Below are 17,700 nucleotides of genomic sequence, written 5' to 3'. Positions count from 1 at the left end.
TAGGTCCGAGAGGTTCTCCTGCCCCTCTGCTCTGCCCTGGGGAGACCACACCTGGAATATTGTGTCCAGTTGTGGCCCCTCAGTTCCAGCAGGACAGGGAACTGCTGGAGAGAGTCCAGCGCAGCCACCAAGATGCTGAAGGGAGTGGAGCATCTCCCGTGTGAGGAAAGGCTGAGGGAGCTGGGGCTCTGGAGCTGGACAAGAGGACACTGAGGGGGGACTCATTCATGTTTACAGATATCTAAAGGGTGAGTGTCAGGAGGATGGAGCCAGGCTCTTCTCAGTGACAACCAGTGACAGGACAAGGGGCAATGGGTTCAAACTGGAACACAAGAGGTTCAACTTAAATTGAGAAGAAAGTTGTTCCTGGTGAGGGTGGCAGAGCCTGGCCCAGGCTGCCCAGGGGGTTGTGGAGTCTCCTTCTGTGCAGACATTCCAACCCGCCTGGACACCTTCCTGTGTAACCTCATCTGGGTGTTCCTGCTCCATGGGGGGATTGCACTGCATGAGCTTGCCAGGGCCCTTCAACCCCTGACATTCTGCGATTCTGTGAAAAGCAAACGCAAAGATCACACAAAACAACAGGTTCGTGTTATGTCGGGCTTAAGCTTAAACTTGCTTTCTCAACGCCTCCATTCTCATATTACGTTTCCCGTCTTGGGCTTTGATCCTTTCCTTTGCACGGAGAAAACCCGTTGCCATTTGAAGCGTGTTTGAGGCTTCGCACGGCTCTAAATCAAAAGCGACAGAACGACGGAGCCAGCGGCGCTTGGGACCTCCCGCCGGGTTCGGGTCTTATTTAAGTCAGGGATTGCTTGGAGAGGAGAAAAGAGAAGGTGAGAACATTCCCAGAGTCCGTTTAGGGGTTGATATTAATTAACCGCAGCTTTTTGGAGGAAGAAATTATCCCATGGGCTCCTCTGACAAAGAGCGGATGGGGATGAGGCAACATGTGAGCAAGAGCTGGGTGGAAAACACCCAAATCCATCATTTTCCTGGGGAGATCCCCCAGATGAAGAGCCAGATACCTGCAGAAATGCCTTCAAAATCAATCATAAATCACCGCATCAACGATCTTTCTTCCCAGCCCCTTGCTCTCGCTTTACACGGTGATCTTTCCGCTTGTTTCCATTCCAGCCCATCTTTAACGGCATGACATAGTTTTGCCGCGGCCGCTCGCGGTGATTTAACAGGAGGTGACAGCCCTGAGATCACAACCACTTGGATTATCATCCCCGGAATATCAAGATAAAAGCTCTGCAAGGATGGGGCTCAGCTGGTTCATCAGGAGTTTCACCGGTTTCATTTAATTAGCTGCGTCGGGGGGGTTTGGAGACGCCGTTATAAGATCCCCCCCAAGAGAAAGGAGCAATTAAAGATGATACCTCAGTTCAACTTGTTGATGGGTATTAAATGAAATTGGAAAGCTGAGATCGAGCACAACCGACCTCAAGCATGGAAATTTTAGTCTGAAATCAGTGCAGGTCACTAAAGGCAACAAAAGGAACGGAAGGACAAAGAAAACCAACTTGAATCTGTGGCAAAAACCCTTCTTAGGCTTGAGCCTAAGATGCTCAAGAGCTTGGTGACTTGGTCAACCCCCCAATTTGTCATCTACAAGAATGAGATGGAGGGAAGAAGCCACAAGACACCCCAGAAATTAAACCTTCTATTTGTGGTTTAAAACCCAAGATTTGGATGCTTTACACAAAACTCCAAGTGGTATCAACCCCTGAAAGGATCAATATTTTAAGCAGTAAAGAGCTGGACTATATGGATCTTTCTATAGCAGCCAAAGCCTGTTTGGGGGGCAGGTGTATGAAATATTTAAGCCAAGATTTGGCGTGAAATTCCTTTAACGGAGATCTGCGCTAATTAATCTGCTACAGACTCATCGTTACGTGGCCGGTTTCTACAGAGACGAATGGTTTTATAACATCCTCCGTGCTTTATAACGGAGACACTAATGATAAATTTACTATCTACACATTTCAGATGGTCCATTCATTGCAGTGACTTATACACATGCTAATAAATCTGTTTCTTAATTGCTGCGTAATGTTTCAAATTAAATGATCTATTTTCAATTTACTCATGCAGAGAACCACGGAAATGAGAAAATAAAGGCAGTTTCTTCTCGAATTTAAGTGGAACCTCCTGTGTTCCAGTTTGCACCCATTGCCCCTTGTCCTGTCACTGGTTGTCACCCAGAAGAGCCTGGCTCCATCCTCCTGACACTCACCCTTTCCATATTGATCCCCATGAATGAGTCCCCCCCTCAGTGTCCTCTTGTCCAGCTCCAGAGCCCCAGCTCCCTCAGCCTTTCCTCACACGGGAGATGCTCCACTCCCTCCAGCATCTTGGTGGCTGCGCTGGACTCTCTCCAGCAGTTCCCTGTCCTGCTGGAACTGAGGGGCCACAGCTGGACACAAGATTCCAGGTGTGGTCTCCCCAGGGCAGAGCAGAGGGGCAGGAGAACCTCTCGGACCTACTGACCACCCCCTTCTAACCCACCCCAGGTACCATTGGCTTCCTGGCCACAAGGGCCCAGTGCTGGCTCATGGTCACCCTGCTGTCCCCAGCACCCCCAGGTCCCTTTCCCCTACGCTGCTCTCTAATAGGTCATTCCCCAACTTACACTGAACCTGGGGTTGTTCTGCCCAGATTCAAGACTCTCCACTTGCCCTTGTTCTATTTCATTACATTTTCCCGCCCAACTCTCCAGCCTGTCCAGGTCTCTGATGGCAGCACAGCCTCTGGCGTGTCACCACTCCTCCCAGCTTGGTGTCACCAGCAAACTTGCTGACAGTCACTCTATTCCCTCGGCCAAATCACTGATGAATATATTAGTCTTGGTTTTCTCCGAAGCTCTTTGCAGCCTTGCGGGAGATAAGATGAACCGATAAGCAGCACATTTCTGCGCTAAAAACCCCAAAACTCACGGTGTTCAGCATCACGACTCTTCACTGAGTGTATTTATAACCCCTTTGCTCCTACAAAAAGCCCGATGGCCGTGCTGATATTAACACAAAGCTGCTTGGCGCTAAAACACACTCGACGCATTTTTCCAATTATTTGCCCTTGTCATTTTCAGGGCTTATTTATAGATTGTTTTCTGGCCTTAAAACACCTCTTTGGAATTTTGTATCGCAATTAGCCACACCGCCCACAACCTTTCCTGTTTTAATATGGAAGGGCTTGAAGCCTCGTACGCTTTGCACGTGCGGCGCTAAAGCCCGCGATGATAATTTCCAACCTTTCTTTTCCTTCTCCGCAAGCGTCATGAATTTTTTGGGGCTGAAATGACTATTGTAGCAGGTGTTAGAAGCCAAATAACAATGGAAAGCGAACTGTACAGCACAAGGTTTTGGATGGGGAGCTTGAGCGATGAAACAAGCTGGATATAGAGATGTTATTTTGTTACTGTCTGTTCACCTCCATCTGGGAGCGAAACTGGATTCATTTATCTGCCACGTACCAGCGTTTTCAGGGATTTCTCCACATTAAATTCCTTCTGGGGAAATGAACTGAAAAGCAGCAGCTGAAACGCCGGACGTGACACAACGCGCCCTCCAGCGGCTTTCGTTACCTTGATAACGAAGCTCTTAAATTTGAGGAGGCCAGGAGCGAACGTGGGGGTGGCAAAATACTAAATGATATATCTATATTATCTTTTCTAACATATATATCTAAGGCCACGGCAAATTCGCAACACGGTACCTGGAGGGGAAGCCGGCGGCACTGATGCGGATGGTCTCCAGTACTCCACAAGCTCTCAGCTGCTGAACCGCTCTCTTGGGATCGAACCTGCGATTAGATTTAAGACAGAGATTAACACAGCGAGGAGGAACCCACATCATCACCTAAAGCATCCGCAAGAACATAGTTGTTGGCGTCCTGGCATGATCCCACTTTTGGATCAATTTCTCTTAGCCCAGAGCACAAGTAGCAGCATCTCCCGTCACTTTTACCTCCTTCCACCCCAACACCAAATGCACAAAGAGGTCCCAGCTCTCCAGCATAAGACATTGGACAATGGACAAGGCTGCTGGATGAAGCTCGGACTCAAAAGATGTTGATGTCCATCAAGGTTGATGTCCGTAGATCCTAGGAGTGCGTCAATGGTGATGTCCGTAGATCCTGAAGGCCACTAACGCTGATGTCCGTAGGTCTTGAAGGCCACTAACGTTGATGTCCGTAGGTCTTGAAGGCCACTAACGTTGATGTCCGTAGGTCTTGAAGGCCACTAACGCTGATGTCCGTAGATCCTGAAGGCCACTAACGCTGATGTCCGTAGATCCTGAAGGCCACTAACGCTGATGTCCGTAGATCTTGAAGGCCACTAACGTTGATGTCCGTAGATCTTGAAGGCCACTAACGCTGGCATCTGTAGATCCTGAAGTCCGTCAATGCTGATGTCCATAGATCTTGAAGTCCATTAACACTGGCGTCTGCAGATCCTGAAGTCCGTTAACGTTGATGTCCATAGATCTTGAGGTCCGTCAGCGTTGATGTCTGTAGATCCTGAAGTCTGTTAACATTGGCGTCCGTAGATCCTGAAGTCCATCAACGTTGATATCCGTAGATCACAGAATCATAAAATCATTCCGGTTGGAAGAGGCCCTCAGGATCATCGAGTCCAACCATAACCTAACTCCAGCACTAAACCACGTCGCTAAGAACCTCATCTAAACACCTTTTCAACCCCTCCAGGGATGGTGACGCCACCACTGCCCTGGGCAGCCTGTTCCAATGCCCCACAGCCCTTTGGGGAAGAAATTGTTCCCCACATCCAACCTCAACCTCCCCTGGCGCAACTTGAGGCCGTTTCCTCTTGTCCTGTCACTTGCTACTGGGGGGAAGAGACCAACACCCTCCATGCTACGACCTCCTTTCAGGTAGCGATGTCCGTAGCTGTGCTAGATTTCCACAACAAAAGGAAGGGGAAGCTTCAGTCCTGAAAGATCCCAGGGCAACGTACGTTGTACACGAGGGGAACTTTCTGCAACTGGAAAGCCAGGACTGTCTCCAGCAATAATTCCAGCTATGGGTTGCGGCTGAAATAACGAGCTTAAAAGTGGGATAAATACGCAGGCAGAAGCACCCAGTAGGTTGTTTTTTGCCTGGAAATGCAAGTAAGAGATCACAAACCCTGCCTGAAACAGCATTTGGGAGGAAAATTGCCAAAGGTATAAGCAGAAGTCGGGCATTCCTCTCTCTTTGAAGTCTTCTCCATCAGGGATCAAGTTCAGATGCAGCAAATTTAATGGTGTGGTGCCAACGTTTCCTCCAGGCTGGAAGTTCTGACGTTCCTCACCTTCTAAAGAAAAAGTCCTTACATTTGCACCAAGATGGAAAGCAGGAATGAGAGTAATTCAGGGAGCAAGAAACCTTGGAAAGTCTCTAGTCCAACATCCTACACCCACATCATTCCTGTGCCTATTCTGGTTTCCCAAAATCCGGAGTTATTAACAACTCTGACGATCGCCAGATGGGAAGCGTCACTCAGACTGTGACACAAGCACAATTATCCTCCTGGTATGTGCTACCCAGAAGTACAAATGAGTTCGTTTAGCTAATTACTGCACCTTGACAAGCAGGGGTGCGTATGTTCAGAAAACGATATTCACTAAGATTTGAGCATCACGTGAAGAATTGAATTGTCATGTTGAAGGCATATTAAGAGCTAAGCATTTCTGAACTTAAAAGGAACAAAATTGGATAAAAATACCTTGTCTAAGAGGCTAAACAAGGGTAACACCTACAGTTCAAAACCTACGATACGCCGTTTAACTAGAGGAAGATCCAAATTGGCTTTTTCCTTCAGCCATTCGCTCACCTGGAAACCTGGAAAGTCGATACAAGTCACGTCTTTACTTTTCCCACATTTATTTTGGAAGCACCAAGACATTTTGGGTTTTCATTTCCTTCTCTGCTACTTTTCACTGCGCTATAAACCATTTAAATCAAAGCAACTCTAAGATGAAACCGCACAAAGTAAGGATGCTCAGTATTAGCAGAGCATCTATGAATTACTATGACCTGCGTTAATCTTCATTTCACGGACACAAAAACCACATTATTAATCCCAAGAGAAGCAACTCCAGCAAACTACGAGGAACCTTCCGGTTACGGAAACGGCATCACAATGTCTTGGAGCAAGAGGAAAAGTCCAAAGCACGCTCTGGCTGTAACGCTGAACACATTTAGTCAGCCGAAATTCCACTTACTTAAACGGGAGCTTCTCGTCGTTGGGCTTGATGCAGCGCACGTAGTGCGGGGTGGTGGCGTTCAGAGTCTCCATGAGCAAATGCAACGAGTTGCGGAACTGAAAGACAAAAGGAGAGATGGAGGTGATGGGTCAACGCACCCCAAGTTGGCAGGAAGGGCAAGAAGCCGCCTGCGGTGTCAGCCCAGCACATCGATCAACAAATCGTTTTGGTTGGAAAAGACCCTCAAGATCATGGAGTCCAACCATTAACCCACCCCTGGCACTACCCCATGTCCCTGAGAACCTCGTCTGTGTGTATTTTCAACCCCTCCAGGGATGGTGGGGTTCCCAAGATCCAACCTCAACCTCTCCTGGCGCAACTTGAGGCCGTTTCCTCTCATCCTATCGCTTGTTACTTGCGGGAGCCATTCAGAGAAGACACTGGTGGGTTCAGGGCTTCCAGATCAATAAGGTACAAGAGCAATAAGCGTTTGCTCAGGGCTTTCATCAGTTGAGGCTTGAAATGCAATGACCAAAGTCTTCCCATCCTCAACAAAGGTCATGGGAAGGTCTCCTTCACTTTTACCCCCCAACCTGTGCTTCAAGCTGAAGAAACGAGATCTGAACTGTAAAAACATCTGGATTTACCTGTCCCATTCCCCAACCAATCCGCTCATATCGTATGTTACCTGGTGTCCCACCGTTTTCTTGTGCTCCTTGTTGGCAGCTTTGATCGCGGGTCTGGCAGAACGGACGCTGATTTTGGCTGTTCCCTTTGCCACGGAAGTGGCGGGTGCAGCGTCCTTCTCATCTTGGAATAAGTCAGCGACCATTTGATACTGAAACCAAAAACCAACACCTGAGCAGCTCTTTGTTTAGCCAACCCACCCAAGTCACGTTGCTCTGGTGGCTTTTTCCTCCCCATTTTAAAGCAGAAAGGGTCAAAAAGGCAATAAAGCGAAAGCAAGAAGAGTTGCCTACGTAACCACCTCAGCAGGACCGTTCGTCGTTGTGTTTTCTAGTTCATCAAACCTTGAAAAAACGGGACCACGTAGCAGCCCTGGATCTATTTTATGGATAAGAGGGAAGGACAGACTCCTCCTGCCCAACTGGCAAAGTCAAAACCACTGGCGCATTAATCGTAATAATCATTATAGAAACTGGGAAATAGTATTTAACAGCGCACCCGTACGCTTTCAATCGGCGTTCAAATTGCTTCTCTTGATTCAAACAACATCAACTCCCAAGTTTTTGCTCATCTAGGTCACATTTTGGTGTCACCTATGGAGCCACCACAAGACTTAACACCCGATTCCAAGGATTCCCCAAAAAGCTCTCGAGCAGCAAGTTGTTTTTACAATATTTGGGAGAGAAAAGGTACACGGCGCAAAATCGGGTAATACAGGAGCAAGAGCCATCGCCAATATGTGTTAATTTGTTAAGATTATGGATTGGAAATGGTGTAAAATAGCTTTAGCAGAAGCTGGAATGTTTCTGAGCTCATGCCAGATTTCCAGTGTTTTATGTTCTTTATTTTAACTCGATTATCTCCCGATTCGCTGGGTTTACCTTGCTGGCTTTGAGGATGTTGATCTGTTCCTCATACACCGTGTCCCTGTTTTTTTCCAGGAATCCCTCGCTTTGATATTCCACCTGGGACAAACCAAATGAAGAAGCTCAGACTAAGTCCAACCACACAGGGACAAGGGGTTTTGGTCCATCGCTCCCCATCATCACCCGAGACACCAAAGTGGGGGGAGAAGCGGAACGAGGAACAAATTTGGGAGGGATACGTGTGCAAAATAACGTGTTTAAGGAAAGGTGAATATTAAATTTTGCTATAAAAATGTGTCGTGTCAGGATTTCAATTAATACGGGCCCTACAGCACCAGACACATTTCGAATACCCAGTTGGCATCTCCAGCGTCACCACTCATGTTCTCCTCCATCATTCCAACACTCGCAGCTCCTGCTCTTCTAAAATCACTCCCTTTCCAATATATTTTGGAATATATTTTTGAGATTAGGGATTTTCCTCTCCCCTACTTAAAGTTTAGCTCAAAAAGCTGAACTGAGGGAGTGCGGTCTGGATGAGCGGGGAGTGAGGTGGAGTGTGACCTGGCTGAAGGGAAGAAGCCAGAGAGTCGTGGTCAATGGGCAGAGTCCAGTTGAGGCCTGGATCTAGTGCAGTGCCTCAGGGGCAGTGCTGGGGCCGGGATTGTTCAAGATATTCATCAGTGATTTGGCCGAGGGAATAGAGTGACTGTCAGCAAGTTTGCTGGTGACACCAAGCTGGGAGGAGTGGTGACACGCCAGAGGCTGTGCTGCCATCAGAGACCTGGACAGGCTGGAGAGTTGGGCGGGAAAATGTAATGAAATAGAACAAGGGCAAGTGTAGAGTCTTGAATCTGGGCAGAACAACCCCAGGTTCAGTGTAAGTTGGGGAATGACCTATTAGAGAGCAGCGTAGGGGAAAGGGACCTGGGGGTGCTGGGGACAGCAGGGTGACCATGAGCCAGCACTGGGCCCTTGTGGCCAGGAAGCCAATGGTACCTGGGGTGGGTTAGAAGGGGGTGGTCAGTAGGTCCGAGAGGTTCTCCTGCCCCTCTGCTCTGCCCTGGGGAGACCACACCTGGAATCTTGTGTCCAGCTGTGGCCCCTCAGTTCCAGCAGGACAGGGAACTGCTGGAGAGAGTCCAGCGCAGCCACCAAGATGCTGGAGGGAGTGGAGCATCTCCCGTGTGAGGAAAGGCTGAGGGAGCTGGGGCTCTGGAGCTGGACAAGAGGACACTGAGGGGGGACTCATTCATGTTTACAGATATCTAAAGGGGGAGTGTCAGGAGGATGGAGCCAGGCTCTTCTCGGTGACAACCAGTGACAGGACAAGGGGTAATGGGTGCAAACTGGAACACAAAAGGTTCCACTTAAATTTGAGAAGCAACTTGTTCCTGGTGAGGGTGGCAGAGCCTGGCCCAGGCTGCCCAGGGGGTTGTGGAGTCTCCTTCTGTGCAGACATTCCAACCCGCCTGGACACCTTCCTGTGTAACCTCATCTGGGTGTTCCTGCTCCATGGGGGGATTGCACTGCATGAGCTTGCCAGGGCCCTTCAACCCCTGACACTCTGGGATTCTGAGATTCTGTGAATTTGGAGGCTGAAGTTCTCCAAGCTGATCTAGATCTGATTGTCCAACCAAGATGACGGTCAACCACCCATCCCTATCACCAAAAAGCGCCTCGTGGGGCTATAACTGAATTTCTCATGGTGTTTCTTTGTTTTTCTTACCTTGTCGGCGAAGTGGAGGACGATGAAGGACGTGTTGGACATGCGGGGTTTCTGGAAGTGCTGGCAGGCGCCGTGCCGGTCGTAGAGCTTCTGCGCCCAGTTCTGGTCGGTGCCTTTGGGAACCTGCACGGGGAGAAAACAGAGCAAAAATAAAGTTGTGGTTGGCTATACAGAGTGATTTTGGAGCCCTTGGGGGATTTCTTGGCGTTCAGGATACAGGAATATGTGCAAAATGAATTTCAGCTCCTCCAATTCTAGTTCTAAATAACTGTAAACTTCTTAAATTAATGCAAAATAGCATCACGGAGACGCAGAGAGACAAGTGGGATGGCAAACAGGTCTGTGAGGAGCAGATGTGAATGTTCTTGGCACTTGACAGAAGGATTAATTAACCAGAAAGGTTAATGAGCATCTTCTAAATAGGGTTAAAAAATGTATTTGGCACATAAAAGGACTTTTCCAACCAAAATGGTTCCGTGATTCTAGAATTCCTCTTGCAAAAGTATCAACCCCAAGTGGCTCCTCCTCTTCAGAGCTCTTCATGTCTTCCCTCCAACCTCAAGGTCTTCTGTCCGCTCCACCAAAGTCATTCCCACCACGATTAGACCAACCATACCCTCAGGCCACCCCAGACATACAAGTCATCTTCCACACGCCCTCCCAACTTCCAAGAACCGAATTTTCAGAGGACAACCACCCTCCTCAATGCCCATCTCTCCTGATGGGTTCTCCATTGGTCTTGTTCTCCTCAAGGGCTCTGCTCTTAGCCCAAAGTACTTCCCACCAACAGCGTCAGCCCTGCGGTGACTCCGTCCCCTCTTCTTCAGGCTCATCAGTTTGTGCTAGAGCACGTCAACGTCGCACCCATCGTGGTGGCCTTGGTTTCTGGCCATGGGACACCAACTCTCGCTGTTCCTCTGGCATCTTTTAATGTCCAAGCAAAAGCAAGAGGTTCTAAAAGCTCCAGATCTGGGCGGGTGATGCTCCAGTGCGGGAAATGGGGAAGAGTCACTTGGAGGACTCCGAAGGACATAAGGTCACAATCCTATGGAGATGACGAGTCCTGCTGGGCAGACCAGGGACATAACCGGGGGTTGGACAAAATAACCTCCACAAACTCCCTCCAACCTTCAAAATTCTACAACAGCTTCCAACTCGTGGGACCTCGAAGCTGTTTAAAAACCCCCAAATTCAACCAAATCCTAAAGTCATCTCTTTTTTTCAGAGTTAGGGGTTTTATCGCTTGCTTTCATGAGACAGGTTTAGTCCTTAAAACTCCAATCTCAACTCCAGACTCTATTTTATTGCCAATTCCCACTTCAATCCCGTCCAGCCCCATTCTCTGAACAGCGACAAGACTCAAGATCTGTGACCTTCGTTAGCCGAACGGCTTCGACATCTACCCAACCACCCCCTCCTCAACCTCACATTAAAGATTAAAAATATCAAACTCCATACTGCGAAACGAGAACATTAGCGCCAAACCCTCTGCATTTGCGCTGATGTTTCATTATGTTACCAGGACCCCCCTCGATGGCATTTCAGTCCCGGAATATATTTATTTTCCACCGTTGTACGTGCTAACGAGACGACTCGCAATTACCCCATTGTGGTCCCGCGGTTGGTTCTCCCCAAGAGGCCGAACGCTGCTGCCAGTGACGCGGGGGTGAAGGTTTTCATCCATAAACCGGTGCTTTTAGTTGACAGGTTTTGCCCAAATGTTCATAAAGCTGGAGAACGCTTGCAGGTTATTATAAAAGAGCCAATTACAGGGCTTGTAATAAGGGCCTGTGATTAATGACGGCGTTCCCTACTGACAGGTAAATACGCAGATAATTGGCGTTTGATGGGGGGGGGATAGATCTTGTGTTCCATTTCTTTTGGTCAAAAAGAAGTATGGATGAAAAAAGGAGTAGCAGGCAGATCTACAGCAAAGCTGCTGTTTCCTTATGTTCTTCACGACCCCCAGGAGCTGGTTTGAGCCTGAAGAATTTAGCGGAGACTAAATGAAACGGTGCTGAATATCAAGCTGATAGTCTAGTCTGACCTCCTGAGACAGCACTGCCTAAGACGCTATTTGAATGTCATCAAATCAAGTTTAATTCGTTATCATTTTAAAGGAGTCTTCTCGAGATCGGAGTTGAAAAGGGCAAAGTGTCCGTATCCCAGGGAGGGCTGAGCTGGTGGGACGTGTGGGTTGGGACAGTCTGGTTGTGCCCTGTCACTTGGAGGAGAGCAGGCACTTGACAGGCGGCAGCTGTCCCCAACAAGGACAGGTCAGCCTGAAATCCCAACAGGGACAGTGCTCTGAGAAAAGGATTCAAAACCTTTCCCTCTGATCACTGAATCGTAGAATCATTTTGGTTGGAAAAGACCCTCAAGATCATTGAGTCCAACTGTTAACCCACCCCTGGCACTGACCGATGTCACTAAGAACCTCATGTGTGTATTTCCAACCCCTCCAGGGATGGTGACTCCAGCACTGCCCTGGGCAGCCTGTTCCAATGCCCCACAGCCCTTTGGGGAAGAAATTGTTCCCCAGATCCAACCTCAACCTCCCCTGGTGCAACTTGAGGCCGTTTCTTTGTGTCCCTGTGTCCCCTCAGCTCCTGTTCTCCAGCTGAACCCCCCAGGTCCCTCAGCCGCTCCCATCACACTTGTGCTCCAGCCCCTTCCCCAGCTCCGTTCCCTTCTCTCCACTCGCTCCAGCACCTCAAGGCCTTTCTTGGGAGGTGATCCTGCCACACCTCTCACCACCATTTTGAGCCCTGAGGTGATTCTGGTGCCCCTGGTGCCGCCATTTTGAGCCCCAAGGTGGCCCTGGTGCCGCCATTTTGAGCCCTGAGGTGATTCTGGTGCCGCCATTTTGAGCCCCGAGGTGCCCCTGGTGCCGCCATTTTGAGCCCTGAGGTGCCCCTGGTGCCGCCATTTTGGGGAGGAACTCCAGCTCCTGGATAAGAATGAAGGAATCCAAAGTCGCAAGCAACGACCATCCCTGTGTGCACTCAGGCCAGAAATGCGAGCTCTGGTCACACCAGGTACCCAAGTTGGCAGCAAATATCTACCAAGGAGGTTCTGAAAGGTCCTAAAACATATAAAATGCCAACAGATGCACATGAAAGGAGATAGTTACCCTCCTGCAAGCTACCATAGGTTAAAACCCGTTCTTTAAACTTGTATAAAACCAAAACATCTTTATGAAAAGGCTTTTTACCTTGCACTCTTCATCCAGCAGGTCCAAGATGCCAAGTTTTGCCTCTATAAGGTCTATGCAGGGCTGGTTATCGTAGAAATCGATGAGAGTCCAAGGGATTCCCTCCTTCATGTACTCTTCTTGTTCCAGCTTAAACACGTGCTGAGAGGGGAAAGAACAGATGAGTTATCGACCAGCACCTGAACCTGACGTGTCCCCGTTTGCACCGGAGCTGAATATTCCCTGGGCGCATCCAGAATGTTCCCTCGGCACATCCCGAAGCCATAAGAATTGGTGCCGCACGTGCAAGCACAATTTGCCTTCTAGTGAGGAAACTAAGAAGCATCACACTAAGAAACCAAGCGGGAGAGAAATAAAAATAGAAGGTTTTATGACTTTCAACCAGAAAATGACTGAAGCTGTCACTCCGTTTAAGCTGGAGCCAAATATTGAAGTGGCGATGATATTTATATCTCTAGGGCTGGGAAAACTGTCCTCTGTCTCTCCTTTATTAGTGTTTTGCTAATTAAAGTAGTGACCTGCAGCAAGTGACGAGTCGGGAGCTTCACAAAGAGCACCCACCAGTCCACAAAGGATATCAACAGCGGCATCTTTCTATTGTAGATTCTTATTAAAAACTTGACTCAAAATCATCTTTGCACGGCTTATATATCTCAGACCTCTGTCCAAGTGGATCAATTGTCTCTATTTCGCAGCTACTCTAAGCATATTAAAAAACGCTTCTTCAAAGATGGCTTTTGAAAACCTCTTCAAACGTCACCTCGGAGTTTGAATTTCGAAGCTTCAGAAGCACTAGTTGGGCATCCTAAGCGAGATACGAACAGCGCAAACACGATCCATAGTTCGCTTTTGGTTTTTAGCGGCATTAGATACACCCCAAACGTTTGCGTCGAGGCGTTTGATCCGGTTTCAAGTACCGCAGGGTACTTGGCGGTGGCCAAGCTGACCTTACCGAGTTGAACTGCTGCTGGAGCTTTTCGTTGGCGTAGTTGATGCAAAACTGCTCGAAGCTGTTCACTTCAAACGTTTCAAACCTGCAAAGCGACGAATAAACCAGCGTTAAGCTTCATCGCCAAGAAGAAATCTACTTTTAGCGCCACGGTGATGGGGAACACCGGTGATTCAACCGTTTCTTTGCATTTTTTCTATCCCAAATCTACACTTGATTCCTCGTTCCACAAAATGTCTCCCTAAGACTCCGGGGATTCAAAATGTCCCTTCTACGCATGGTTGAGATATTCGGTGTGACTGCAGCTTCCTGCCCATCAGGTGGAAGCGCCGAGATGAGAAACGTAACGGCCTCTCTCATGGAAAAAAACATAATGAAATATTAAATCCAAATGTATTCGCCGTGAAGGTGATGGAGAAACAGGAGCTGCCCCGAAAGACCCGATGTGGTATTTTTAACGTGGAAAAAAAAGGTATTAAATTCATCATAGCTTCTGTATTTTATCCCTGATAGCACAGGAGAAGGTGGCAGAACAGTATAAAGTATTAAACACATGAAACTTGTTGGTTTTACCCCAAAATGAGTATTTCTAGCACTTTCTGAGGACCAGCTGGCTGTTCTCCACACGATGCAGCTGTTCCTCAGGTATCACCAAGCGTTCATCAAAAATATAGCTCAGCCCTTGGGAGAAAGAAAATGGAAAGAAGGGGAAAAAGAGGCACTTTTGTGCTTTTAGCAATCCCTGAAGAAACCGAGGATCAGCTCTCTGCTCCCTCCCCGTGCCAGAAACTGAGCTTTGTGATCTTAAACACAACTGTTGAGTATTGAAACTGGGAGGAGTGGTGACACGCCAGAGGCTGTGCTGCCATCAGAGACCTGGACAGGCTGGAGAGCTGGGCGGGAAAATGTAATGAAATAGAACAAGGGCAAGGGTAGAGTCTTGAGTCTGGGCAGAACAACCCCAGGTTCAGTGTAAGTTGGGGAATGAGCTATTAGAGAGCAGCGTAGGGGAAAGGGACCTGGGGGTGCTGGGGACAGCAGGGTGACCATGAGCCAGCACTGGGCCCTTGTGGCCAGGAAGCCAATGGTACCTGGGGTGGGTTAGAAGGGGGTGGTCAGTAGGTCCGAGAGGTTCTCCTGCCCCTCTGCTCTGCCCTGGGGAGACCACACCTGGAATCTTGTGTCCAGCTGTGGCCCCTCAGTTCCAGCAGGACAGGGAACTGCTGCAGAGAGTCCAGCGCAGCCACCAAGATGCTGGAGGGAGTGGAGCATCTCCCGTGTGAGGAAAGGCTGAGGGAGCTGGGGCTCTGGAGCTGGACAAGAGGACACTGAGGGGGGACTCATTCATGTTTACAGATATCTAAAGGGGGAGTGTCAGGAGGATGGAGCCAGGCTCTTCTCGGTGACAACCAGTGACAGGTCAAGGGACAATGGGTGCAAACTGGAAGACAAAAGGTTCCACTTAAATTTGAGAAGCAACTTGTTCCTGGTGAGGGTGGCAGAGCCTGGCCCAGGCTGCCCAGGGGGTTGTGGAGTCTCCTTCTGTGCAGACATTCCAACCCGCCTGGACACCTTCCTGTGTAACCTCATCTGGGTGTTCCTGCTCCATGGGGGGATTGCACTGCATGAGCTTGCCAGGTCCCTTCAATCCCCGACATTCCGGGATTCTGTGAAACTAGTTCAGCCAGGCGATATCACATTGAGAGCAGGGGGAACCGCGATCTACATATCAACGACAAGCTAACAAGCCACAGATCAGGCCGGCTGACCGATGGGAGATGGAGGGTGTGCTGGAGGGCACATAGCCCCATCTCCTGATATGCCCAGCTCAGCAAACAAAGGGGAAAAGCTGAGACCCTTTGACATGGCCCCGGACTTGGCCAGACTTGTCCCTCTTTTGCAATCACCACTTTCCCCCCCCCAGACTTTCCCCCACTCTGGGAGCTATAAAAAGCTCACCCAAAACAGCACGGGTAGGGAATACCAGCCTACCAGTCTCACCAAAGGAAATACCAGCTTGGCCTCACCAAGAGAACACCAGCACCCTCCTCCCTCCGAACCAACCAGGAGCTGTGCTCCTGACCCCGGCATCCTCGCCGTGGAACGCCGAGGCCACACGTCATCGCACGAGTCCTGTCATCCACACTGCGGGGCCGTAAGAGACTGGATCCCTCACTCTTTCCTTCTCTCTTCTCCAATTTCTTTGTCCCTCCTTCCATATATATAGATTACTCTCTTTCTCTCTCCGTTATACCTTAGTTTTCCTTCCCTCTCTACCACTCTCTTTCCCTTTTGAACATATAAGGATAACACCATCTTTAAGCTCTGCTGTTGATTTCTGGTTCAATTTCATATTATAGCTACTGATGCTACAAGTACTTTTAGTAAAACAACTGAATTGGACCCTGGGGGTGATTGTCTGTCATTCGCTTCACATAACGGCGCAGAATTAACCCAGAGTTAACTCACACGTGGTCCCATCTGTTGAATCAGGGTGCGTGTCGCGTCTAGAGTTAACTCATCCCTCATCCCATCCGTTGGGACAGGACAGCGACAAAAGGCGGTGCCTGGGATCAATACTTGTGTTAAACACGCGCCGAGGGTCTCGATGGTGAAGAGCTTCTTGACCTTGGTGCGCAGCCACCGCACCGAGTCATCGTCAGCTCTCCGCAACTAAAGGGACGTGACTTCCTTGGAAATAATTCCTGCAGGTTCATCACGGGAGCAACAGGCCAAGAAAAGACTTAATTAAAACAGAGATGGAAAACACGACGAGAGCGGCGCTACGAGGGGAAAAGATATGGGAGGGGAAACTCTTTTTCCACTCAGGAGACACCAGATGTGATTTACGAGCCCTCGGCCGGGGGCTGAGCAGCTGCACAACATCAACTCCAAGGAAGACGTCACCAAGTCGCTAATTAAGCAACTCTACCAGCGCAATTCGTTAATTGACGGAGCGTAAACCGACGGCTGTTTTGTTCTGTTGGTTTGAGCGCCTGTATCCTGGTGCAAGAATTAAATATATTCACCATGTCGTTGCATCAACCCGGCTTGGGGACAGCTCTGACGAGCCGATATCGCGGGGTGAACGCTGCGCTTTGGCTTTGCTCCCGTTCCCCGTTCTGACTGGTATCTCCTACATCGAGCGCAGCACCGGGGTTGATGCTTAAATATTTAAAGTTCATAAATAAGTCCAGCATACAGCCGGTCACCTGGGTGTTCACACTTCACACGGCAAGCAGAGGGAAAAATCGCCCCCGTCGATTCCGGGGACACCGTGTGAATCCACTATTTGGTTGGGTATTGCTGCTAAAGCAAACGATGCGCTTTTAATTAATACGGAAAGGTTTTTAACGCTTTGCCGTCTCACCCCAAAACCAGCAGAGGAATAAGGACGAAAGGCTGAGAATTAGGAGATAAACCCCACAACCTCTGTACTTTGCATTTGGACCCTGTCTCCAGAAATCCCACCCATGGGGACACCCTCTGCCAATCTACTTCTTGCCATGGGATCTGCAGGACTCTATGGAGAAAATAACCCCAAACATCGTACCCCGCGGCGACACCGGCGCTGTAAAAGCATCGGCGGGACGTGACGCACAGGAGACGCGCGGCTAAGGAAGGTTTTTCTTCCACACTAACAGGTTTTCAAGCTTAATCTTTCATGAGCGTTATCCTCAAGTCTCCTTTGATTCTGATTTTGGAAAGACCGCGGTTGGTTTTGTAACTCGGAGGTCCAGCTTTCTGCATTGACCCAGGTTTGAGAACCTCAGGGCCACGGGTGAGGGTCTCAGGGACATGGGTGAGGGTCTCAGGGCCATGTTTGAGGGTCTTGGGGCCATGGGTGAAGGTTCTGAGGACGATGCTTGATGGTCTCAGGGTCCTATGGTCTCAGGGCTGAGGGTCCTATGGCCTTGGGCAAGGTTCTGAGGACAACGGTTGAGGGCCATGGGTGAGGGTCCTAGGGCCATGGGTGAGGGTCCTAGGGCCATGGGTGAGGGTCTGAGGACAACGGGTGAGGGTCTCAGAGCCATGGGTGAGGG

The 17,700-nt window shown here is 49.2% G+C and overlaps 1 protein-coding gene across 2 annotated transcripts in view; it reads right to left on the bottom strand.

Annotated features, from left to right (window-relative positions):
- The window catches only part of LOC102091390 (unconventional myosin-Vb), a 60,510-nt gene that overhangs the window by 23,681 nt on the left and 19,129 nt on the right, over positions 1 to 17,700 (bottom strand). For both annotated transcript variants that reach the window (XM_065044646.1, XM_065044647.1), the window contains exons 9-15: positions 13,661 to 13,742; positions 12,709 to 12,849; positions 9,495 to 9,617; positions 7,781 to 7,864; positions 6,901 to 7,050; positions 6,231 to 6,328; positions 3,721 to 3,807 (exon numbers count right to left, since the gene is read on the bottom strand). In XM_065044646.1, the coding sequence (XP_064900718.1) occupies positions 3,721 to 3,807; positions 6,231 to 6,328; positions 6,901 to 7,050; positions 7,781 to 7,864; positions 9,495 to 9,617; positions 12,709 to 12,849; positions 13,661 to 13,742 (765 nt within the window). The remainder of the gene's footprint in view (positions 1 to 3,720; positions 3,808 to 6,230; positions 6,329 to 6,900; positions 7,051 to 7,780; positions 7,865 to 9,494; positions 9,618 to 12,708; positions 12,850 to 13,660; positions 13,743 to 17,700) is intronic.

The sequence above is a fragment of the Columba livia genome, chromosome W (assembly GCF_036013475.1).
Source record: "Columba livia isolate bColLiv1 breed racing homer chromosome W, bColLiv1.pat.W.v2, whole genome shotgun sequence".
Taxonomy (NCBI): Eukaryota; Metazoa; Chordata; class Aves; order Columbiformes; family Columbidae; genus Columba; species Columba livia.
This window is presented reverse-complemented; position numbering and strand designations above follow the sequence as displayed.